Source organism: Hippichthys cyanospilos, chromosome 21 (assembly GCF_059441005.1).
Source record: "Hippichthys cyanospilos isolate Australia breed blue-spotted pipefish chromosome 21, RoL_Hcya_1.0, whole genome shotgun sequence".
NCBI lineage: Eukaryota > Metazoa > Chordata > Actinopteri > Syngnathiformes > Syngnathidae > Hippichthys > Hippichthys cyanospilos.
In genome coordinates, this window is record NC_142389.1 from 4,899,544 (window position 1) to 4,925,873 (window position 26,330).

Below are 26,330 nucleotides of genomic sequence, written 5' to 3' on the forward strand. Positions count from 1 at the left end.
ATGGGCTTGACGTTCCTCACATGGCCACAAGTATGAATCACTGTAGGGAATGCTGCACTTTATTGGTTTAATATGTGTAGGGAAAACAGGTAAACTTACACAGCATGGTGATTATAAATCATTAAGCTCCCCTTTATGGCAACTTTCTGGCCTTTAAGTGCCAATTAAAGCACCATTCTCGTGCTAATCAATGCCTCTTTTGTATATATATATAAAAAAAAAAAAAAAAACACATGCAATAAAAGACTTTATATGCTCCATGTACCCCCCCCATAAGCATCCGCCATCTCTACCTACACCTTAAAATAACCTTTTTTTTTGACTTTCATCATAAACTATTACATTTTGTTTTCACTCGTGTGACACTTATAAATGCCAAAAAAAAATGTTCATGAAAACTTGTGAAAAAAAAATGTCCATGAAAACATTTCACTTACTGACTACTTTTACTGTTTTAGGTTCGTAATTACCCTGGTTAACATCTCATAAGTATTGACGATCAAAATGGGTGAGTAATTTGAATTTTAGTGTTGCTGCGGAGCAATTGTTCATACCTTTATGCCTAACTTAAATTGATTACTTAAAATATTGCCTGTATGGTTTAGGAATAATGTTTAATGTGACTTTGAAAGTGGTAAGTAGTTTATTTTTGCACACATTTGACAGCAATGTGAATTCAAATATTGACTTCCAGCTAATGCAGATTGTACAATTGGGGCAGTTTGAGGCTGGAATTATTCTTTCATTTTCCATGGTTTCCTTTTTTTTGAGACTATTAAGTTATTTTTTGACTACGTGTCCAGTTGCGCGAGTCATTGAATGCGTCACCGTCTGGTTTTGCCGGCATTACCCATCACTGCATTTACGTGGCCAATGCGTTGATGAGGGCAGCTTTTTTCCCCCAGACCACCCATTTAATCCCCACCCCTCTATTCTGTCTTGTTCAAATCATAGAGTGAATAAAAGCGGACAGTCAGCGGAAAGTAGCTTTGGAGATTTTTTTTTTTGCCTCTCTCAGGAGGAAAAAATAAGTCAAAGATTTACACTAAGGTGAATAGAGATTTATTTCCCCATTCATTTCTTTTCTAGTATCTTGTAATTCAAATATCCAGCCCTGGCAAGTTTGCGCCCCAAACATGTGCAGGGAGTTGTTTTCAACATCTGAAGATGCTTTGAGGCAACCAAATTGCTGCGTTAGAATTTTGTCTGACCTAATGGTCTAAACTGGGCAGCGTTTTAATCATAGAGTTGTTTGAAGGCAGCGCTGGGAAATGTCATGTTAGCCCGAACGCCACTCAGAGAGGTCGTTCGCGTTTGTTCTCATTTAGCTGGATTCCTGTGTGATGTGTGTGTGCGACCTTGGCAGTGTGGTGAGATAGCAAACCAATCTGGACGGCATGACTCTCTTGCCTCTTTTGGTGGATGATGGGCAGATGATAAGAAAAATGGCAAGTTCATTTTCATATACGGAAATAATTCGTAGTGCTCCCCTGATACGTCCCTTTTTTTTTTTTTACAGATGATTTACAAGTTAGTTACCTACTTTTATATACATATATATATACAGTAGTGGATGATTATTGAATAACTTCAGACTTGAATTGAGTTTGTTTTTTCATGTACTTTGGAAAGTTAGACATTATTGTTGTAATAAAATGTTCTGAGAGCTCCCTGGGCCATATGCAGGACTTAAAAAGTGATCTAAAAATTTAAACAAGTAAATGGCTCCCTCTAGTAAATATAGTTTGCAAAAAAATTCAAAAAGTGAAAAGTTAAAATATCAGTTTGTTTTGATTTTTAGCAAAAGCCCAGGATCAGCAGAACTCAAGTAATTCCCACAAGAACTTTTATTTTGATTTATTATTGTCTTATTATTACAAGGAGTAATAGATGATAATATACTATGCATATTATTGTATGTGTGTAATATTTGTATTTGGACGAATGATCACTAATATTGCTGTTTAGTATGAAACGTATCGAGATAGGACGACCTTCCCCGGTGAGCAGAATGTTGCCTCCATTTAATAACCGGCATAGATCACTTCGAACAGCGGAAAAATGGAGTTGGCTGCGAAGGCGCGCGCACATACACACGGCAGCTCTTCTTCTTTCCAGCCAGGTCAGCCTTGACGTTGGCCTCTCAGATCGCGCCATGCTGGTGTACGGGTGTTAAATTCCTCAGGTGCGACCCACAAAGCTCCATTCAGGAGGCCGCAAAAGACACAAAAAGACCTCTGTTGCTAACAAAAACGGCAGCCCCCACGACACGTCCAAACGGACTTCATTGTGGAGTAAAGCGAAAACTTTCAACACCCCCTCATTTCCCAGCGACGCGCCCTCTGTTGGACATGTTGAGTTACTGCTAACATGCAGTTTCTTCGGCACGAAAATTGGTATACCAATTATAAGTATTCAAGGAGGCCATTAACTGACGTTTAGAGCCTATATTCATTTTCAATTAAAAGAAAAATATTGCATTAAAAATAAACACTTCTTTTAAAAAGCCTTTTTTTAGACATACATATTTTTTGCAAATTTCTAACAAAAACTTCAGGGCGTTTCCAGGGTCATCCATTTTCAGTTAATGGAGAAAAAAATGTCTTGAAAATTAAAAATGACTGCCGAAATGTCGTTGAGCTTTTTTTAAGACGTGCATATTTGTTGCAAAATTGCTACAAAAAGTTCAGGGGCTACCAGGGTCATCATATTCAGCTATCGGAATTTTGTTTTGGTTCCAAAACTAAAAATAATAAGCTAATTTACCACTTTGTTGGAATGTCTTTAAGTCTTTTTGAATATGCATATTCTCTCAGGTTTAATTTCACACAAACACAAAAGGTGCAGTGTTCCCAAGGTGATCAGAATCTAATAACATTAACTTAATATTTTAAATGAACAGTTCCCTAGAATTAAGACAGGTTTAAACTGATCTATATGCAATGATCTATGCAAAAAAAAAACAACATAAAGTTGTCTGTTAACTATTAGCTATAAAGCGTCTTCTTTGGGGTTACAGATTTATTCACAAAAACAAATCATTAACTTAATTATTAAATATTTATCCTCAAAAAATTACTAACATAAAGTGTCAGACCTGTTCTCAAAAAAAAATAATTATAAATAAATATTTGTCCACAGAAAAATATTCAACTTAAAGTGTCCTTTTTTGGGATCATAGTAGAGATGTGTTCACAAAAATCATTAACTTGACAGGTAACGAGCGGTGGCATGTGACAAGTTGGATTCAACCATTCTAGTATGGGGTTTTAAAATAATAAAATTAAATAACCTACTGAACATAAAATTTGCTTTATGAACTTATATTTTCCTGAATCATTTAATTCAGCCATTAATTGTACCCGCACCCCCATTTGAGAACCACTGCTTTCTAGAAAGCACACTCTCTTAAAAAAAAAAAAAAAAAAAAAAAAAAGTAAATTCACCGTTGTCTGTTATTGCAATTGTAGTTTCCCCCCGGGGGTCAAAATCCAAATAAAAGTCCACTATAAGGACATCAGATGGATGCCCCCCCACCCCCTCCTTTTCACTCTGCTTGACAGGCATGCGCAAGAAGAAAAGCAAGTGAGCAGTTTGTAGACTTTCAACTGCTTCTCTCTTTCTCTCCTGGCGCGCGTCGAGCGGGTCGCAGCTCCCTTGCAGGACCTGCAGCGCGGTGCAACCAAATCCCCTCACCCCTCGACACGCACTTTTACCCCCCCCTCCCAAAGCGCACTGCAGCAAAGAGACTCGCAGATTTATGAACGCCGGCGACAAAATGCAGCTTGAAACTCTCAGGTATGGCTCTTATGATTGTTTTTGTTATTGCAAGATGAATGATGCGAGCTTTGAAATGAAAAGCGGGCAAGATGGTTTGTTCGCTCGTGGTTCTATTTTTAAATGTGTGCACGCAGCTGGGTACTTTTCATTGTGTTCCAAATGTTAGGGAAGTTTTTTTTTTCCCCCTTCCACCTCTCATTGTGGTTTGCAGTGCATTACTTTCCATTCATTTGAATGAAAGAAAAAAAAAGTGACTGGTTTCAAGAAGAGGCTCACAAACTGGAGCTGTTGGGACAAAAATTGACATTTTGGGCAATATTGGGGTTTTTATGGGTTGGGAAAAATGTTTTTTTACGTTTTTAATGATCACATTTGTGAAATGCTGTTCGCTCATGTAAATGCTTAGGAAAGAAGGAGGTAAGGTTTCAAGGAAAGAATAAGGTTTGAAATTAGGGTTAGAATTTGTTGTTCAGGTCTCAAATTGTAATTTCAACACTTGGAAATATGAGCTTCACAAGGAGTAAGGTTTCAAATTAGTTTCAAGGCCAGTCTTGCCATTTTTAGTTCAAAAGTGGGTTTGTACCGTATGTGGGGACCTGGTGGAGAAGTGAATTTTTGATCTCCTTCCATCCTTTCTTCCTCTCTTCCATTTCCTGCTTGTTTCTGTCCTTCCTGGCTGTCATGCTTCCAAAGTCTCCATCCTTCATCTTATACATCCTTGCATCTTTCCTTCCATCTATCCTCGCATCCTCTCCATCTTCCTTCCATCCTTCTTGTTTCTTTTTTCTTCTTTTTTGTTCTTCGTAGTGCAGCTTTGCTTGCTTGCTTTTTTCCATACTTGCAGTTTTCCCCTTTGGTTCTCACCCTCCTCCTCCTCCTCCTATTTTTTTTCTTTCCTTTTTTTTCATCTTCTTGTCTCCTTCCCCAAATCAAGGTCATTCAATGCAAAATGTGTTGATTAAAAGATATTAATAAGGATGTAAAGGGCCGATACCATGGCTTATTTCAAGGTTTCAGCTGCTCTCTTGGAGCAGTTTTACAATAAGAATCGAAAAATTACTCATTGGTAAAATGGAAATTTACCCATAATTTCATAAAAGTTGTAAGGAAAATATCTTATTGGAATAAGGCCTTTCTTTTAAAAAGATGACTTTATTTGGGGGTTGTATCAAAATTACTAGTGATATTTGCACTTGGTATTGATAACTATTCAAGAGTTAAATACTTGTGCTGATATCAGTGTGAAAAAGTGGTATCGAAAATTTCTTGAAATGTAATGGGTTATGCAATATTGGACTAGGTAGGTTTTTCTTTGAAAAGATCTGTGTTTTCTGTGTATTTGGTATTGGTATTTGGTATCCATATCCGTGACTGATCATATTACTTGTACTACTGTAGTATCGGTGTGAAAAGTGGTATACAAATGTCATGAAATTTAAGGGAAAATTCGATATTGTAATAGTTGGGATTTTCATTAAAACTGCTCTGTCTTTTTTTGGGGGCGGGGCGGTGCGTGTATCAAAAGTATTAGTGTTATTGGTACTTGATATCGTATCTGTGACTGAGTTACATGTATTAGTATCAGTATGAAAAAGTGGTATCGAAAAATTCATGAAATTTAAGGGAAAATGGTATATTGGAAAAGGTAGGTCTTTCTGTTTGTTTGGTATCGGTACTTGGTATTGGTTTCTGTGACTGCGCAAGATTTGCATTCTTTTACTGGTATCGGTGTGAAAAAAAATGGTATTGAAAGTGATGCCACATGTTCATATTTGGTTTCCTTTATTCATTTGACTAAAACTGGAGCGGTCAAATTTTTCGAGGTAAAAAAGAAACAAATGGGAGAGTTAAGGAATTGTTTGTTGTTGTTATTGTCTAGGAACTAAAAAAAAGTTTGAGCGGACCTGTTTGAAAGCGTATCTTAGATCCAAGTGCAGTATTGCCCTGAAGGGCAAGGACAAAGTCATGCAAGCTTCTTTTTGGTCTTGAGTGCACCCTCGGTGATTTACGGTGCCCTTTCCTCCTCTGGGCAGCTTAATGGCCAGGTAGAAAAAAAAAATGGAGGACAATGAACAGTCCACTGGCCTGTGGTCAGGTGTTAGCCAGTCAAGTGAAAGTGAAAGCAGCAGAGTTGGAGTTTGTCTCCGTTGACAGCATCAACTCCACTCTTTTAAAGGGCCCTCCATCGGACACCATTTTGTTTTGGTGACAAGCTGTGTGTGCCCCAAAGTGAAAGCGATGCAATGAAGGCCCCCACAATATGATCGCATCAAAAAGAGACAGCACTGTCTGTAATTTCAAAAGCCCAAAAAGAATGGGAGAAAAAAACGCAAGCAAGTGTGCCAGTGTCCCTCCTTTCATTTCCAGCCGGAGGCGTTTTCAGCTTCTTCTCTTTTTTTTTTTTGTACAGCGCAGTGGTATGCAGCTGCCATGGCTTTCTTTCTCCCTTTTCTTGCGGAGCATACTAATAGTGATGGGCGCTCACGGCCCACCCAGCTGGCCGAGCAGCGCACACTAGAACAACTATTTGGCCCTCAATGAGCGCCTTTGAGGGTCAAAACAGTTCAAAAGTCATCTTCATTGCTGCTTGTTTTCCACTGATCTGATTGGGATGTCGCACACATCACTTGACTGCTGTTAGCAGCATAATAATAGTCACGTGCGCTATTGTTTTATAAATAGGTCAATCAACCAAATGCACAATTGATCAATCTATCATCCTTATACTTGGATTAGATTAGGGGTGTGTAGACTTTTTTTTTTTTTTACTTTCTCCCCTATGAATACAAAATTATTACCTTTTTGCCTACTTGATTAACAATTTGAATGATTAAGTCTACTGGTTTATGATTTCAAACGGTCAATCTGCTACCCATCGATGAGTTCGATGACAAATCGATCAATTGATTAAGCCATGATGAGATTTTAAAAGGCTTTAAGCAAACCTGATTATTTACTTTTCCAAACTGTAAAAGGAAGAGTCAATTTTGATTTTCAAATCCAGAGCAAATTGATTGGAACGTGAAGCAATTTATTGCTAACTTGTTTTTTGTGACTCGTTTGCAAAATGTTACATCCCTATTTTGTATACAGTAGTATATGTATAAGTGTATAGTATATATAGTGTATATGTATATTTGTATAGTATGTGTATTTCTATAGTATATGTATATATATGCATTATATTTATGTATATATACAATATGCATTATATGTATATCGATATACTGTATGTATGTATAGATTTTTATATGCATGTAAGTATATATGTCTGTATGTAAAATGTCCTTTTTAGTCCCCTAAATATATCCCAATATATAATTGTTCCTTAAATTACAATTACAGTAACTTAAAGCATGGCAAAACAGACCATGAAAATTTTAGTAATGTTGATTTATGCTCCAATTGATTTGCTCTTAATTTGAAAAGGAAAATCTACTGCTCATGCCATTAGGGGCTGCTGATTGCTCTGTCGACAAGTTGTAAAATTGACAAATCAATTTCCAGTCACTTGTTATATCATCCGTGCATCCATTTATCTATCAATCCATCGATCTGCCTGTAATATCACTCATCGGTGATTTCTCATTGGTCCTCAGTGGTCATTCTAGCAACTCAATCCAACCTCCTACAATGAAGGAATCCCAGGCTCATTCCCGGGATTCCCCCCTTTGGGTTGGGCTTTTCTCAGTAACATACAGTACATTACGGTATGTAGAAAATAGCAGTCTATTACTACACCAGAGTATAGACTCGGGATCGTAAAGTGTAATTAGGCTGCCGCGCATGTGTGCGAGCAGCTCTTCTCCAATGATGAACGAGCGTTGCCGACTTGCCCGGGGAGGTCGTACGAGGGCAAAGCGAGCATACGGGCCTTCCTGCTGCCTGGTGGGTTAATAACAGGGCCAGACTGGTGACAGAGCGGTGGCGGGGTGCCACTGGCCCAAGACGCCGCATGACTTGCGGTCACAAGCCTGCGCTTGGAAACCAAACTTTTTTTTTTCTCCCTTAGCTTCCAAGCTAAGCAAGATAAGACCTTTTGTATTATTTCCTCAAATAGTGGTTGCTAAACAAAACAGCAGCACCATTTGAAGGCATGTAAGTATTCTGTCAAAAGATTGAAAGTGTAAAGGGATGCACGTTTGTGGGACTGCTTTTTTGGAGGCCCAATTCGCCGCGAGAACGCACTGCAATAAATCAGTAGTTTTCCTGATACGCAACTTCCAAGCACAATGTTTATTTTAGTCTTTGGTTTTCGGTGGTGGGCCAATTTTCAGCAGCCATTCTGCTCATTTTCCACGGCGGGATGTTCTCGTCTATCCACCGTTCTCAGTTACCAAAACTTTATTGCTTGTAACATTTTTCTCTGCGCTTGATCTTCTAGGTTTGACACATGGGCCAAATTTGGTTTGAAGGCTGCATAATGAGCACCTGTTTTTTCCAGGTCCACAAAAGAAACCTTCAGGTGCTATATGTCCACAAAGGTTCAAAAAGTTGAACCTAAAAGGTTACCACCCCAGTGACAAGCATTTGTACGTCTTTAAAGGTGATCTTTTAGGTCAATGGTTCTTAACCTTTTTTTTCCAGTGATGGACCTGTGAAATTTTTTTTTTGGGTCAAGTAACCTCAAACCAACTCAAACCATTTTTTGGATGAAAAAAAAATCCACTTTAAAGAAATGAATGTGTAGTGCTATCACTGTAATGGGCTTTTTTCATAGGGATCTCCAGATCCCGATCACGTGGTCGGAAATTGTGCCCGAACACATGATCAGGCCATCAGAATTTATCATTAGTATTTTTTTTCTCATTTGAAGTCCCAGAAATGTACACAAAAAGAAATTAGTGTGCCAAAAATTGTTTATCTGTATTTGACACATGGCAGTATTGTATATCGGAAAATAGTTCAAGTAGCATCAGCCAGTAGGAATGTTGAAATGTTTTAGGCTACTTTTTAAATAAATAAATAAATATGCATAAAAATACCTTGGATAACAACAATTTAGATGCACTTTTTTCTGTCCTTAATACATTTCTAATATTCCAAATTGGAATTCAGTTTAGACAGATCCTCAAAATCAAGTATTTCAGATGTAAAAAAAAAAAAAAAAAAAATCTGATGGTGACCGTATTCCGCAAGACTGTGTAACATTATCTCTTATTTTAGGTTCATCTGCCAGATAATTGTGTCACTAATGACTGTGCATCCATTTGAAACTTAACAAAAGAAAGTCAATGTTTGCAAAATAGTCCAGAAAAAAAAACAAATAATACGTTTCTTCATGTTCCAATTAATTTATTTTTTATTTGAAAAGAAAACCATATGTTCCTGTTAGAATAAAAGAATAAAATTAGATTTGCTGATATCTTCAGAAACTCTGTTATCATCTCAAGTGCATTTAAAGTAAACTGATTGCGAACCTTTTTTTGCTTGCGTTTGTCATTTTGATTTGTCTTCGTCGGGATGAATCAGTTTGGGTTGATATCAGTGGGGGCTACCTGAAGCAACAGCTCTTAATGTTTAGACGTGTGTGAAATTGGAAACTAGTAAGGAGGAATAATATGTCTATTATTTTTATACGCTGTCCCTAGCCTGAGTGATGACTGTCGTTGTCTCCGCAGAATCCTCTCCTGTCTCGGTGTTCTTTGTCATCTATCTCTGGCCTTTCCTACCGTGTCCCCGTCTGCAGACGGTGAGTGATTCTTGACCATTGATTTAAAAAAAGAATCCTCACATCTCATGTTGGGTTTTTTTATTCAGATGACATCCAGACGCCGCTCCAAGTGAATATTTCCCACTCGGGTGTCCTTTACGCCCCGCTGGGCCAAGCCGTCATCGTCCCCTGCTCGACGTCTACGTCACCTCCGGCGCTGCCGCGGGTCAAGTGGACACTGATGTCCGGCGGGACGGAGACGCAAATCTTGGTGGCGCGTGGCGGCAGGGTGAAAGTCAACGAGGCGTACAGAGGCCGCGCCGATTTGCTCAACTATCGCTCCTCGCCCGAAGATTTGTCATTGTGGCTTTTGGAAACGCGCTCCAGTGACTCGGGGCACTATCGCTGCGAGGTGCAGCAAGGACTGGAGGACACGAGCGATATCGTCCAGCTCAAGGTCAAAGGTAATGAACAATGGTGGGACGCAGTACTTTATTACTGTACTGAAGTATATATATATTTTTTAGATTTACTTAAAATGAACTAAATCTTTCAGCCTCTCAGCAGTAATGATTTTGAGTACAACATCAATCCTCTTGTGTGCCATTGCTTCAAGGTTTTGGGGGATTTTTCACAAAAAAAATATTGTACATAAAGTAATTGGTTAATATACACATTCACGCATAGTAAAATTTTATACAATTATTTGATTTTATATGTATAATCGGTAGTGACAGCCCCACAAATGATAGTGATGATAAGTGGCTTCATGTTCCAATCAATTTGCTTTTAATTTAAAAACCAAAATTCATTCTTCCTTTTACGGTGTTGAAAAGCAAATAACAAGATTTGGTTAAACCATATTCAAATCTCATGTACCCTATAATGTGCCTTCACACATCCCAGGGGCACTCATGTCCCCATTTGACAACAGCTGACCTATGCTATAATTTTTCTACGCTTTTTTTTTCTGTCTAGGTGTTGTATTCCACTACAGGGATGCCATGGGTCGATATGCACTGAACTTCGATCAAGCCAAGAGAGCTTGCCAGACCATCGGGGCCCAAGTTGCGAATCTTAGCCAGCTTCAGGCGGCGTATTTTGATGGTTACGAGCAGTGTGACGCTGGCTGGCTAGAAGACCAGACTGTCAGGTCTGCTTGTCTCCTGATTAATCCGTCAATCCATTTTCTATACTGCTTATCCTTATTGTTGAGCTGGTGGTTTTGGAAACTTTGATCCAGAATGACTTTCCTTATGGGCTCCCAGGTACCCAATCCAAACACCTCGCGAAGCTTGCTATGGGGACATGGACGGAGAACCAGGAGTGAGAAACTACGGGACGATGAATCCACAGGATCATTATGACGTATATTGCTATGTGGAAGAACTGCTTGGTAAGGCATACAGTATACCCATGAGACCTATCCAACTCCAAATGTTTGCAAATTTATGACATTTTATTTACAGGGGAGGTGTTCCATGACATCGTCCCACAGCTGTTATCCTTCGAAGGCGCCCGGTCGTACTGCAGAGCTGCAGGAGCTCAGCTTGCCTCAGTGGCGCAGCTTCACCTAGCGTGGAGCGAAGGTCTGGACAGCTGCAGCCCCGGCTGGCTTTCTGACGGCAGCGTGCGCTACCCCATCAGGACCCCCAGGGACCGTTGTGGGGGCCCCCAGGCGGGTGTTAAGACCGTGTATCGCTTCAGCAACCAAACGGTCTTTCCAGAGTCATCCAGCCTTTATGACGTATATTGTTTCAGAGGTGTGTTGACAAAAGATTTGCATCGTGACTACCGAGGGTTTCAAATCAAATCAAATGAGCCAAAATGAGAAAACAAATGAAAGGTTGAACACTTTTGAATCCGATCATTTTCTTTATCCGTCTTATCTTCAGATAATGGAACAACTCCTCCGACCGCGTCAACCATGGACATCGCAAGCACAGTCGAGGCTAGCACCACTGAACAAGATGTTGTCATCTTAACGGACGAAGATAAAGAACTGTCTCTCGAGCAAAGTTCGGAACAAATTGAACGGGAGGTTCAGAGTGTTCTCGAGACCATTCCTATTTTCTCGGCACCTCCCACTAAAGGAAGCGCTGTAGGAGAGCAGTCGACATTTCTGCCTGGCACAACAGAGCCTCCCTTGACCACTACTGATGCTTTTGAGCTCCTCAGATCTTTTGACAGAATGGCTTCCACAGAAAACAAACATGACTCTACCCTTATTCCAGAACTAAATAGCACGACCAAAAGCACTGAATTACATGATTCCCCTCAAAACATTTCACTCCAGTCCACTTTTAATACCAGCAAAGATACATTTCAAAACTTTACTTACCAGGTATCTGAACTGAAAAGCACAACAATGGTCACCCATGGCCAGAGCCTGACAGAAAACATCCCCGAAGAGAGCACACAGACATTACAGAAAGTAAAATCGCTGCAGGATTCGGATTTGAAAACGATGCACTCTGAATATGAGACTGAAAAGAAAAGTCTGAAAGCTTCCCCTGTAACTCTGGACACTCCATTTTTCCAAACAACTGAAAACCCGAAAGATCTTTCCTCATTGTGGAACCCCTTGAGTGGATCTGGAGATACTTCCCAAGGTAAGAATTCACTAGCATCACGCTATACCAATTTGACGCGACCTCGTTAGCATCAAATGGTCTCTTTTTACAGAAAGTCGTCAGGAAGTCGCCGTTTTCAAGTTCGTCCCCGAGACAGAGTCCACCACGCACCAGACACCATCTGCCTCAACCAGCCGCGCTCCTCCGGAGTCTTTGACGACCATCCAAGATCCGACCTCCATGCCCGGATCAAAGCATTCGCCCAGCCCTGTCTCGGATCGCTTCTCCACAACAACAAACTTGTGGGAGTCTTTTTCCACGCAGGAGGGAAGCACGAGTTTGGAAATTGAAGACAGCCTGGATAGCAATGAAAGACAGCTGCTTTCAACGATGTCCACCATTTTTAGCATAAGCTCGCCCACCACCGAAGCTCCCGCGATGTCCTCCGAGGCATCTACAGAATCAATGACGGTATCGTATGGACCGTCAGATAATGCCGTACTCTTCGCTAGCGCCACCGTAAGCTATGAGGAAGCAAGTGGCCTCGAACCCGATGTTGTTCTCGCGTTAACTCCAGGTCGCATGAACTCAACCACCAATCAGATTGATGAAGATACCATTGGAGAAAAAGTCATAGTTTCCAAAGCTTTTGCGCACAATTTTTCGCCCAACGGAAATGTTAGCAGGGAAACTAATATCGTTACAATTTTCGAAGAAACAGATGAGGTTACCCCAACTCCTAAAGATGAACTAACGACATTTGAACAAGAGGATAAAGATGTATTCAACCCATTAGGAACCACCATAGCGACCACAATCCACGAGACTAAAACAACATTCAAACCAGAAGGCATCACGGTCACAGCAATATTTGAAGAGGAGGCTACATCATCCCTAACCCCAAAGGAAACTAAAGTTACAACAATAATTAAAGAGGAGGCAAAAGCTACTCCCCCAAATAGAGGATCTACAATTACACCGTTATTTGCAGCTAACGCTACGCTAACCTCAAAACAACAGACGCATACGTTCGAAGAGGCGAAAACTCCTTTAAACTCCGAAGAAGGATCTGCACTAACTCCAATATTTGAAGAGTCTGATGTTACGTTAAACCCAAAACACAGGACTAAAGTCATACCAATATTTGAAGACGATGCTAAAGTCACAGTAACCCAAAAAGAAGGGTCAACATTTACACAGATGTTTGAGGCTAAAACTACGGTGAATTCTGAAGAATCGACTGATATTCCACCAATATTTAAAGAAGAGGCCAAAGCTGTGCTAAACATTGAAAAAATGAGGCAAAGCTATGACAAGGAGGCTACCATTACCCCAAACCTTGACAGAGATGCAGTTACACCAACCTACCACGAGGGGGAAACTGGAATGTTAGAAAAAGAGTCTAAAATCATTTCGCTCTTTAGAGAAAACGTTCCTCCGTCCTTTCGAGAAAATGTAAACGGTCTTTCCGAGACGGACGCTCAAGAAACTACCACAGCCCTTGATGACATCACTTCCACCGGCCCGCCGTTTGATGAGGAGATCACCGTCATACCCTACAACGCCGAGGCGTCCAACTGGGCTCTGATGACAACCACCGCCAGACCCCAAGAGTCTCTGAAAGATTTGGAGATCAGCACCAAATCCTCGTCCGCCTCGTCCACGGTTAGGACGACTACGTGGCGCTCAAAGCGTACCTGGAGTCCTCCGACGACCGCCTCGCCCGACGTCTTCCGCCGGACATCCGAGCCCCGGAGATCGACGACCCTGAGAGCAGATCATGACCCCACCAAGGCTCCCACTGACCACGTTTTGCCCAACAAGAAGGCGGCGTCAGCAGCAGGCGGTAAAGTAAAAATCGCAGGTAACGCTAATGTCGCTCTCCTCGGCCTAAGTGTCTTCTTCTTCCTGACAACGTACTAAAACTTCCGAGCCTCCTTGCTTCGTCCCTCCTATGTCTTTGTTGCCTTCTTGTCCATCCCAAAACATTCTTTTTCTCCTCCTGTCAACTGACACTTGTCCAGTCCATTCTCGTTACTTGTGATGTTTTCTTGTTCTTGACTTCTGTGAAGTATTGTCTTATAATGCAGTGATATGTCTGTTACTTCCTGTTTAAATGTCTGAGCACAATCTGCTAGCAAGGGATCCTAGACAATATCATGAATGTACAGTAATTTGTTTATTTGTTGCTGGTTTCTGATTGTTGATTCATATTTTAAAGGAGACATATTATGACTATCTTTTTGCCCCCGCAATTTCAACACAGTTTACGTGAGCACGGTGCAGAGTGATTAGCTTGTCTGCGTAATAATCCTGAATATCTGGGTTCAAGTCTGAGATTACTATATTAATTCTTTCAGTGCCAAGCGTTATTGGAAAAGGCAACCTCTAGAGGGCCAGTATATTTAGCATATTCGCTTACCTTTCAAGGTTCAAGAGAATATTGTGAATATTGGGCGCCGCCTTATGAAAGATTGACTTCCATTCCTCAGTTAGATTGATGTAGGTAATAGCTGTGTTGTAAGTGTGGAAACACTGTCATCCAATGGTCACAGTTAGCACCACAGTGCTCAATTAGCTAATATTAGGTAAGCATTAATCAAGGGTGTCAGCTCTTCTCCATAAAAAAACATGTGACCAGAATTTGATTATTTATTATTGTCATTACTATTTTAAAAGATGACAATTCTCGTCCATGGCACTGAATTAGTTAATATTTTTTCTGATTTATTTTCAATCGTTTGACGGTCTAAAAATGGATACCATATGAATAAAGAACTAAAGATATTGATTTCTTTAAGTAATAAGTACTAAAGTATAGGTAATAAGTGCTTAAGTAATCTATTATCAAAGTACATAAATTAATTGTTTATTTAGATCTATTTAGTACTCTAGTCCCAAAAGTAATCAATTCCTAGGGTATTTTAATACAAAATGTATTGATTACTTAAGTAATTAATTACTATGGTAAATGACTACTTTGGTACTTAATTGCCTAAACCAATCATATACTGAATGCATCCATTTTAGATCCTTCTTTGGCCAAACAATTAAAACAATTAAAAAATGTAAATAAATACATGGGATTGTGTTTTTGCACTATTGAAAAATGTAAAACTATGAGTCAATAAGATTTTTTTTTTTTTAAATACCAAGATATTCCATAGACCTAAATGTATCAACGATACTAGCACAAGTATTCACCTGGTATCACCTGAATCGATATCAAAATCTCAAACTCGAGTCAGAATGTAAAATGTTTACCAAACATAGCTGGCCAAACCATGGGCGGAGAAACTGTATGAGGGCGGGATTTATGTAAATGAGTTGAATTGCCATCATAATCTGGTTAAATCCAGAACATTTCCAGAAATCAAATTGAATGTCACACTTGATGGGCGGACAGACGCTCCAGAGACTCCAGAGAAGTTATTTTGCATAATGTTGCAAGTTATTTTGCATAAACTTTTAGTATGTTTAGCCGCACAATGTTATTGTAAATGTGTTGATTCATGCACATCAAACAATATTCTGATTGTAAAGAAAAATGAATGAAGACATGTTTTTGTAATAGATTTTCCTGTGTGATGTTTTTATGATGTTCTTTTTTGTTGTGTGCACAAACCAAATGAATGTGATTTTTTTTTTTTTTTTTTGGGGGGGGGGTTCTTGTTTCCTTTATCATCCATATGGTAAAAATATGTTCCAGATGCTTGCTTTAATGATCCGTGCCTCAATGGGGGCACTTGCATGGAGCGAGATGGCCAAATTCAGTGCCTTTGCTTACCTACCTATGGAGGAGACCTTTGTGACCAGGGTGAGCTCATCTAAGTTTGACTCACTTGATCGAGCAATTTCCCAGCCGCTACACGCTCCACACTCTCACAATTTTATTTTTTTTTTCTCTTCAGATCTGGAGCGCTGCGAGGCAGGCTGGGACAAGTTCCACGGTTTCTGTTACCGACACTTCAGCCAGCGTCTGAGCTGGGAGGTGGCTGAACAGCACTGCCGCATGCAGGGGGCCCACCTGGCCTCCATCATGACCCCTGAGGAGCAGGACTACATCAACAGTACGATCTCCGGTTCCGTTGCGTTTATACTTTTATACTTTACTGCCATCCCAGTTAAAATGAACGTCTATAGCCGTTGATGGTAGTGAATGAGTTAAGGAGGGATTCTCCTTATGGTGTTGTTTTGTCCACAACAGACAACTACAAGGAGTATCAGTGGACGGGCTTGAACGATAAAACCATCGAGAATGATTTCAGGTGGTCTGATGGCAACCCATTGGTAAGTCGTTGCTGTTAGAATCCAATTTTTGGTGTAGAAAATTAACAAGCGAATGTAACGTAAACAGAAGAGGCACTTTTGTTACAAGGCTCAATTTTCAGCTGCAGCTGAGCTGGTTTATTGACAAATTATTGAAACATTTTATGATGATATGATCAAATATTTAATGGGAAACAAACACTTGGGAGCTGAAAGCAGATGATTAAAACATGTCAAATTTCAAAATGCAGCAATTCTGACATTTGTATGTGATTGCAGCTGATCGAGCGAGATTTTGTGTACAAAAATAATTATTGTCCAAATTTTGGACAATATAAAACCATTATAATTGCAAGTTTTGAGATGCATTTTAATAGGATTTATGACATTGATTTTCCTGCGATTTTCGCAACATTCCATTGAGCTGTGGTCAAGCTATGTCAGCAAAGAGAAAATTCTTCGTTGACTTGTGTTTCACCTCAAGACAGTGGGTGGCGGTAGAGACCACTCAAAGTGTCATCATCACGTCACTGACCACAAAGACAGACCATACGCTTTTTCCATTTTTTTGTGAGGTTAACAAAATTCACGTGGCTCCTGTGGTGTTTAGCTTATTTATGCTAACAATTAAATGTCAGCATAACTCAATTGGCGATTGAACGTGATTTGATTTGTGAGGGAGGGGCAATAGAGTTCTGACACGCCTCCATGTAGACCTTCAAAATAAAAGCACTCCAAGACATTTGTGTCCATACATTATTACTGTTATGGTAAGGTTTTTGTTTTTTAAGAATAGCCTGGCCTTCTCACCACATCCGGCAGCGTGTTTTACTGCCGTGCAGCACATTCTGCTGGTGTATTCCATTCAGAAAACGATAGATCTTGTGGTCTTCTTCAGCTGTACGAAAACTGGTACCGAGGCCAGCCGGACAGCTACTTCCTGTCCGGCGAGGACTGCGTGGTGATGGTTTGGCACGACGACGGGCGCTGGAGCGACGTGCCCTGCAACTACCACCTAGCTTACACCTGCAAGAAAGGCACATGTGCGTATTGAGCACACTCAGATCAGCTTTATTCACTTGTAAGGTTGCGTCAATTTACATTTTTCGCCCATTCCAACAGCATCATGCGGGCCACCGCCTAAGGTCCGCAACGCCTCCACCTTTGGAAAACCTCGGCACCGGTACGAGACCGACGCCGTGGTGCGGTATCACTGTTCTCGAGGGTTCCAACAGAGGTTCAATCCGCTGATCCGCTGCCAGTCTGGGGGGAATTGGGACAGGCCCCAAATCCAGTGCATCCCAGGTAAGACGTAAAAAAAAAAATGTTCATGGGTGATACCAAGAGAAAAAAAAATGCATTAAGCGCAACATAACATCTCCTTTCAGAGTATGGAGGTCAAAACCACGGCGCTGAAATGAGGTCGTCGTCAGACGGTCACCTTGCTGCCCTTCAAAATGATTTTGAAACCACCACAGAGATGCCACTTTATTGGGACATCAAGTTTTAAAAATCCCGCCCTTGCACACACACACTTCTTTCCATACACACGACATTCTGCTGTCCTGCCTTGACAAGGTGAAAAACATATTTTTACCGATTAATGTTACACACGTGTAAAACTGGTTCCATTTTGCAAGATGGTGCTAATCATACTCAATATTACAATACCCGTCGTGCTCTTCCTGTTTGTCCATATTAAGAGTGTAAAATAACATATGCGCTTTTTTCCAAACAATCCCGTGCACGTTTCTGGAGACACAGTTTTGTTCATCAGCTTTATGTTGTAATAAAGTTTTGTAGAACAGAGCAAAGAATAAATGGTTCTTTTATTTCCATGTTGCCTGTGGTGGTCGGTCTTCATTTTTTGGTGAACAATGAATACAAGCCAAAGTGATGTGTTCTTGTATTTTTTTGCAATTAAGTTACGAAAATTAGCTAAACATTCAAAAGTTGTGATTAAACATTTCACAATACCATGACAGTAAAATATTCGAATTTATGAAGATAATGTCCAGTTTTTTTGGCATATTCAAAAGAGGTGAACCTTTACGCACAGTCATTTACTTTTTATTTTTTTATATGTTTTTATTTTTATAATGACGTGTATATTAGTCAACAGGTGACATTAAAATATCACGTGACATCGTGGCGCAACGCGCATGCGCCAACACCGGTTCCGAACCAAAAAAGGTGCGTGAAAACTTCCGTGACACTCTTCGAAGTCTTATGAAAAGGAATTCCACTTTCACAACACGTTTTTTTTAGAAGGTGAGTTAAAAGTTTTTTGTTGTTATTTTATGTTTGTATCTGTTTATTCATAGCCATATTTATAGCCATGTTTTTCTACTTAACGCACGTTTGTATTTGTGCCAAATTGGCTTTGTTCAACCTCTAACATGTTTTCCTTGTATGTTTGTCGTTTTGTGTGTCGGCTGGAGTTTGTTTTAATTTCAGAAAAAAAACAAATATAGTATATACACTTTCAATTAGACACAGGTTAGAACCGTATGTAAAACAGGTGTAAAACGCTAGTAGGTTTGCAAAATCAACACAAGATGGCGCCATTGCGTCAAAGTGCGGAAGTGCAAAATTAAAATGGTGGTCGATTGACGTCACAAACTGTTGTTCCTTTTCTGCACAAAGTTACAGAAAACGTTTGTTCCGTTTTTTTACGTCCCTTCTCATTTTACGGCTTATTTTTCTTATTCTACTGTTTTTATTGTCGAAACGACTGACAACGTGACTTCTGATGAAATGTTCTAAATCCAGTTTTTAATCAAATTCTTTCACTAGTCACTTGAAAAAAATAATACAAAACAAGTTTTCATCCAAGATACCAGCAGTCAGTCTACACAGAAAATTGCTTAATTTAATGACTCAATTTGTCTTTTTTTAATTCTATCAATTGTTTTTTTTTCTTCAGATTTCTGATCTTAGATTGACGTTGAGTTAAAGGTATAGTTTTAGCAATATCAGTAAGTGTTGCATTTTATATATGTAATTTAAATGTGGCAGTGAACGAGCCAGATTCTGCATTATTACATTCGATATTGGCGGATCTGCAGCGAAATCTTTTTTAGGGACTTCAAAAGTGTTCACACTTCAATTTGGAATTAATGATAATGATTAATGATTAATGGAATTAATTAGCCTTTTAAGGACTTTTTGTGGACTTCCTCCTTTGACCCAGGGACACGTGGCTTCTTAATTGAAGACACGTGAATGGAAGGTCCTTGACCCCCAAAAATGACCCATACCCTTGCAGTGAGGAGTAGAGCCAACGATGGTCCGATTTTTTTTTATTTAATTGTTTTCAGACATCTCATATATAAATGGCTACCCCATCAATTCAATTGCTTGGTTACGAATTTATTGATTAGAATTTAAAATAATATAAATTGTGAAAATTATCTGCTTTTGATATACTGTATTCATATTTTGCATTTAGTAATTTCTATTTTGTTCTTGCAGCGACAGTGCTTAGATTAGACTAGCACCTAATGTTAGTTTTATGCCACTGCTCGCGTTTCTTATTATTTTGTCCATGTGTTATGTTCATATAATATTTAGTGTTGACTGTTTTTGTTTTGAATTCTAAAATAGATGTATTAATTTAACTATGTAATTCCGCCTTCATTTTGAAACGATAACCATATTTTTTGGACTATAAGCCGCATTAATAAAAAAATAACTGAAAATACATTTTTGCCAAGTATATTTCCACAGAAGAATTCTACATGGAAGTTTTCCCATTTTTTTGAATGAAACTTTTGTAAAACTGCCTGTTCGTTTAGAAATAAAAGCAGCACCAACATATGTTTAACACAACACCGACACACTTTGATTGTTAGAATACCGCAAAAACACAACAGTAAAGTACCTGATTGCATTTACTTGCCCCCTGGCGGCGAGTATAAAATAGCAGTTCAAACTCTGAATCAGTACTTCGATAGAGTCTCATAAGCCATGTTCATTGCAGCCCTATTTGTTTAAAAAATGCATTGTTGTTTGAAAAACTGTATTTCAACTATATATGTTCTCTTTGTTGAATATGAATTAGGTAGCAATATCAACCAATTTTTATCCATCTCAGGGTGTGGCCATTTTACCACTTGATGTCGACTGAATATGACATCACAGTTGCTCAGCTAACAACCAATCAGGGCTCAACTTGCGGATGTCACATGACCAAACTCCAAAAACCATAGGATTGCTGTGATGTCATTTTCAGTTGCAAAATGGGCTGGATTTTGTTGCCCAATTCATCTATATCACAATATTAATCAAAATTGCCTGCCATGGTGATTTTTTTTTTTTTTTTTACTTTCTCTTTAATCACTGTTGATTACAACGAATATTTGACTGCACTTTGAAAAAGAAACCCTTGGCTCCTCTAATCCTGGCCAATTAGACCTACGGCGCAGGGGGCGTGGCCGTGTTCACACTGCACCAATTTGCACTACTGCGGTGAGGGAAAGGGGGGGGGGGGGGTGAATTGACAGGCGGTGGTGTGAAAACACAAACAGGTTCCAATTTGAACCCATGGTGGGCACACAATATGCTGGGAGGGATTGATTAACCCTAAATATTCTCATTTTAGAGACAAAAAAGAGAAAAGGGGATTGGAATCATGCAACAGTACTGCTAATATTGAATAAGTAAATAAAATGTAGCAAAAATGTGTTGTGCTTTTTTTTCTGTCGTAAAAAGCTCGCTCCACAGTGTTTTGTGTTACTGGGAGCTGCAACACTATTAGTTCCGCCTAATTAATGTTTCTTTATATTTAGTTTTAAATTCAACTTTTGCATTGCATGAAATTTAATGTAGTGATATGATCATATACATTTCTGACAGAAATACAGCAATCGTAACTTCCTTGCAACCACTGTTATCTACCTGCAGTACCTCAAGCTTCCCTTTGAGGTCGCTGTCACCTGACGTTATCAGAGCCTTAATGTGTCGTCATGTTTTACTGTGAAAAACGTTTGAGGCAGATAGATGTAACGTAAACAAAAATATGCTCTCATGATATATTGTGAATGTGGGATGTTGGAAGTCAGTTCAATGCAAAAAAAAATACTCCGGCCAAAGGTTCAATAGAAAAAAAATCCCGCCCAACGTGGGGCTCGAACCCACGACCCTGAGATTAAGAGTCTCATGCTCTACCGACTGAGCTAGCCGGGCGATATTATTGCTGCAAGCCATTTTTTAATATGGAGATATTTATAATATGGCAATATAATATTCTTGTTTTATAAATTTGTTCCTGCTTTACAAAACGGACTGTTCATGACAAAGATGGACGTTTCAATAGTTGCTTGACGGCTCAAAAATAAACGGAAAATTGCGAACTTTGCAAAAGCAATTTGACGAGTCAGGTTTTTTCATCAGTTGTATTTCACAGGAAAAGAATCACATAAAAGGATCATAGAAGTATCTTTGAAACGGAATGATATTTTTCATTTGACAATTTTATGACCCTTGTGAGGACAAGCAGTTTAGAAAATTGATGGGTGGGTATTAATTCTAAGATTTTACTCAAATGTCTTGCAAGAAATGATGTGTTGAAAAATGTGATTAACTCTTGTGCAGTATTTTGATCATTTTGGGGTCATTTTCTGCCAGTATTTTAGCCAAGGGATTCCTGGTAGTGTGATAACTAAGTGGTCATGCCATATTGAACTTATATTGTCACCATCTGGGTGAAATTTCAGCTCCCTAGTGCCTTTTTTCAATACTTTCCTTTGATGTGAAATCCTTTTGATGTAATGATTGGACAAAATACTACACAGGGGTTAAAGCTGCTTCTGGACCTGTCCATTTGCCAAACTTTAGAACCCTCGAGTTTTGCGGCCCAAAAAATTTCCCCAGGTTCAAAATACCGCCATTTTTTTACTCCCAAATGCTTGCAAATGGAGCGCCATTTTCAGCCAAGACTCAAACAAATTCCCCATTCTCGCCTGGCGTCCTTTTCTTCATATTCCCACGTGACTTTTGGACTAATCAGCTAAAGTCATTGACGGCCATCTTATGTGAGAGAGTGGCATTTAAAACAAACACTTTGGCCACAATGTCCTAATCAGCACCATTTTTGTCTGCTTCTCTCCTTGAGGCATTAACATGTGAAAGGCTCTCCATCCTGTGAACTTATTTGAACTCTGACCTTCTCCTCTGTGCATTGCAGACAAAAAAAAAAAAAAAACGCTGCAGCTGGGATGGATGGAGGACTCCCAGTCGTAGACTGGCTTCCACGTCGGGCTGTCGCGTCTGCTCCCGGGCGACAAAGCGTGAGTGGGAATAAGTGGTCATTACAAGTGCTCCTGACTTGTTTTCATAGTTAATTATGCGGCGTTCTCCGCCCCTCACTCACATTTTAAACGCATTACGGGAACAGACACATTAGCAGCGCAGACAATCAAATAACAGTTACAATTCTCTTGTGATATGAATAAATGCCATTCTCACCTCCCGGGATTTATGTTCGGAAATATTTAAATTTCATAAATAATTGAGCCTCTTATAATCGTCAGGTTGCGACCAATAATGGCACACCTGTTTTCTGAGTTTGCTCATGTGATATTTGTAAGGTGAAAAGCGATTGGTCGGAACCCGAGCAACTGCGATGTCGTTTTTTTTCTCGGCAACAAGTGGCAAAAATGGCTGCCCGCCGAGAGGATGAATTTTGCTGCTGAACCTGTATCCTTATTAACATTAACAAATCAACTTTCAAGAAATGTTTATTATGTTTTACAGCATTTGTATGGGTTACAGCTTAGTCTAAGACTGAAAAAAAATAAGTGCATCAAAGTGTCTAAAACAATTATGTATGGATACCCAACATAAATATACACATAAAATACATACACTTCTTAAATATCTATATAAACATATACATTACTACAATAATAAAATATACAAGTTACATATATTTCCTTATAAATTATCAATTTTACATGACATAAGTGTAATAAGAAAAAAAATCTATCTATTTAGACATTAAAAAGTCACTATTTTGTCTCCTTTTTTCATGTAGCATTACTACCTGTTGTGTGCATTTTTTTTTCAATTTGTGAGAGCATCTGTCCCATTTCGCCATATTGCTCCTCTTCATTTTATTTCAAACTCACTTGAAATAGAGCTTGCCCCTGGCGAATATTTGCGAAAACAGCATTACAATTTCCTATTCAATATTTTGTACTCGAGTGTTCCACTGGGATAAATTTTAATATTGAAAAACCAGAAAAATTATTAAAACAATATTAGCTGTGACCTCATAGGGGGTTAAAAACATTCAGTGAGGTGAATAATACTTCTTTTTATATTACATATTTGTCCATATAAAAAAATATAAACTTTATTAAAAAAAATAATAAAAATATAAACTAATTATTTTATAAATATAATAAAATATATCTTAAAAATATAAAATAAATATATAAAATATGAAATATATTTTTAAATAAAATACAATGTTTAAAATATAAATTAAATCAACAAATATAAAAACATCTGGCAGTAGTTTTGCACATGACTGGTTATTTTCTGCTAGTTGACTAATATGACCATTCCTACACACACACACACACACACACACACACACACACACACACACAGAGTCTTCAGTCACATCAAGCACATCAGCCAGCATGAAAGCACACACATGCGCCCCAGACGCAGCGTACACTTTCTCACAGCACAACCCAGACACACACACTCTCTCACACACACATCCACAGTATGATGCAGACAGTTTGAAGGGCCTCATCTCGCCTGCCTTTTCTTTGGCTGTCTGCGCCGTCTGACCCAGGCTCTTTATACGTCTAATTAAGTAGTCAGACCCTCCTGCGTGCCGTGACACGCTCACGGCTGATTTCTGCCCCGTGTTTTGTACCCCCGCCATCGGGTTTTTAACGCCCAACGAGCCGCCCGATATTGTTTTGTCGCCATCAGTGGTCTGGGAACGCTTGGCTCAATAGTTGCACAACAACACGCCGTTGTCCTGGCAACATTTGTGAGACAGATACGAGTCAAACAAGTATATATAGGTATATCATTTCAAAACGTTTTCCACCATTCACTGCCATTGACGCCTATAGACGTCATAAATCCATAAGTTAGCTTGCAGAGAATGGGTCAACGTGACCTATAACCTATGCGTTAAAGAAAAATCCATTCTGCGTAAAAATAAACAATGGGTTTGCATAACTGCGCACACCCCCTTTAGCCCATCTTTCAGTCAGATTAGTGGCACGTAGATGACTTTGGTGCCTGCAAATGATGGTCTATGACTGAATAACGATTCTCAGAGTGGAAAAAAATGGTCTTATTCGGGGGGCAGGAATCGAGCGTGACATAAAGGGATGTGACCTCAGGGGCAGCTGGACAATGGTCACTTCCTCCCTAATTCACCACCTTACAACATATAATTGACCTGTGTGTGTGGGTGTGTGGCTTCAGGGGGAAGTGTCTCTACATGATCCTCTCAGATGGCCTTTTAAAGTCAAGTTTATTGACCTCCGACCTGCGTGGAAGTCATTTGTTTTTTGAGAAGCATCGGAAGGCACCTGCCGCAACCCGATTTTTGCCTGTTGCACCAAACGTGAAATTTTTCTTCACTTGATTGCCTTTTTGATATTGTACCGAACGACATTATAATATCTAAGACGTTTTTTTCTGTAGGATTTTGCATATTTTACATTTTTTCATGTTTTTATTTAAAAAAAAAAAAAAAAAAAATATATATATATATATATATATATATATATATATATATATATATATATATATATATATATATATATATATATATATATATATATACTTTTTTACTAATAGCATCATGCAAAAATCTATTTGTAAAATTAAACCGTCTTCAATTTATGTCAATTTAAATAAATTGAATATTTTTTAAAAAGCAATTAAATAAATACAAAGTAAATACTAAAAATATTGATTTTAAAAAAATCAACTAAGAAAAAAATCTCTTTCCCCTCACTGTCTGCTTATGTCAGACAGACGCACATTATTTTGTCTTCTACATTTTGTCGTCATGTGCTCTTGAACTTGAACTCGATTCCCTCACGGCGCCCAAATTTCATGGCACCCGGGAACCCCCCCCCCGTCCACCCCCATGTCCCCCTCCCCGAGCGCCATGTCTCTCTTTGTGAAGCTGTCTTCCTTGACTTTCTGCATCCCCAGTCTGCGAGCGCCCCCCCCCCCACTTCTCCCGCATAGCCATTCTTCAAGATTGGGTCCCGCCCGCCCTCCTACGGGGACATGCTAGGCAGCATGCTAATCAGGCTCTTGGCGGCACTTCCCACGATTTTTCCCTCCCAGACGTCAGCTTTTGTCTTGTTATTGATTCCATTATAATCAGACGGTTCCCGTAACTTTTCTGCTGTCTGGCCCAGCGGGCCCAGCGGGCCTACCTCTCACCCCCCCCCCCCCCACCCCACCCCCACCCCCACCCCACTATCCATCAGGACTCAGGGTCTGGTAGGTAAGTCCAAGTCAAGTTTACATGATCTGAAGTAGCGCTTAGCGTTTCGATACATCCAAATTCATTCTTCATGTGATGTGAACGAAAAGTAACATTTCAAATTAAATCTCAATTAAACGGTAACTTTCATGTTTATGTCATTTTTTTGCAAGGCCCAAAATATTTCTCACATATTCGCACATATGTTTTGAATCAGTATTGAAGTACTGCAATGCTTAACCCTTGTGCATTATTTTGTCCAATCTTGTGATTTTCACATCAAGGGGAAAGCGTTGAAAGAAGATAGTAGGGAGCTGAAATTTCACCCATATGGGGTAACAATACAACATGGCAGGACCACTTAGTTATCACACTATCAATAGTGTGCCATCCCTTGGCTAAAATACTGACAGAATGATGTGGAAGAAAATGATCCAAAAATAAGTGTTAAAGAGATTTTTTTTTTTCTTGAATTAATTTGAAGGCTGATTCAATAATTTGTCATGTACTTTAATACTTTTAAAAAACACATTTTGTCACTTGCTGCCCAATAAAAATAAAAAGGAAACAGAAG

General features: G+C 39.3%; 1 protein-coding gene and 1 non-coding gene across 2 annotated transcripts; one reads left to right on the top strand and one right to left on the bottom strand.

Moving 5' to 3' along the window:
• The first annotated feature begins 3,696 nt into the window (after positions 1 to 3,696).
• LOC148406234 (brevican core protein-like) lies at positions 3,697 to 18,117 on the top strand. The gene is made up of 14 exons (XM_088405409.1): positions 3,697 to 3,798; positions 9,402 to 9,472; positions 9,541 to 9,897; positions 10,412 to 10,586; positions 10,702 to 10,829; positions 10,903 to 11,196; positions 11,329 to 12,045; positions 12,119 to 13,870; positions 15,716 to 15,823; positions 15,918 to 16,076; positions 16,214 to 16,296; positions 17,174 to 17,318; positions 17,398 to 17,580; positions 17,664 to 18,117. The coding sequence occupies exons 1-14, from the start codon at positions 3,761 to 3,763 to the stop codon at positions 17,783 to 17,785; spliced, it is 4,332 nt and encodes a 1,443-aa protein (XP_088261535.1). The 5' UTR covers positions 3,697 to 3,760; the 3' UTR covers positions 17,786 to 18,117.
• Positions 18,118 to 21,389: 3,272 nt separating this feature from the next.
• On the bottom strand, positions 21,390 to 21,462 carry trnak-cuu (transfer RNA lysine (anticodon CUU)). Its single transcript has one exon. It is a non-coding gene; the product is annotated as a tRNA-Lys (tRNA).
• Positions 21,463 to 26,330: the final 4,868 nt, after the last annotated feature.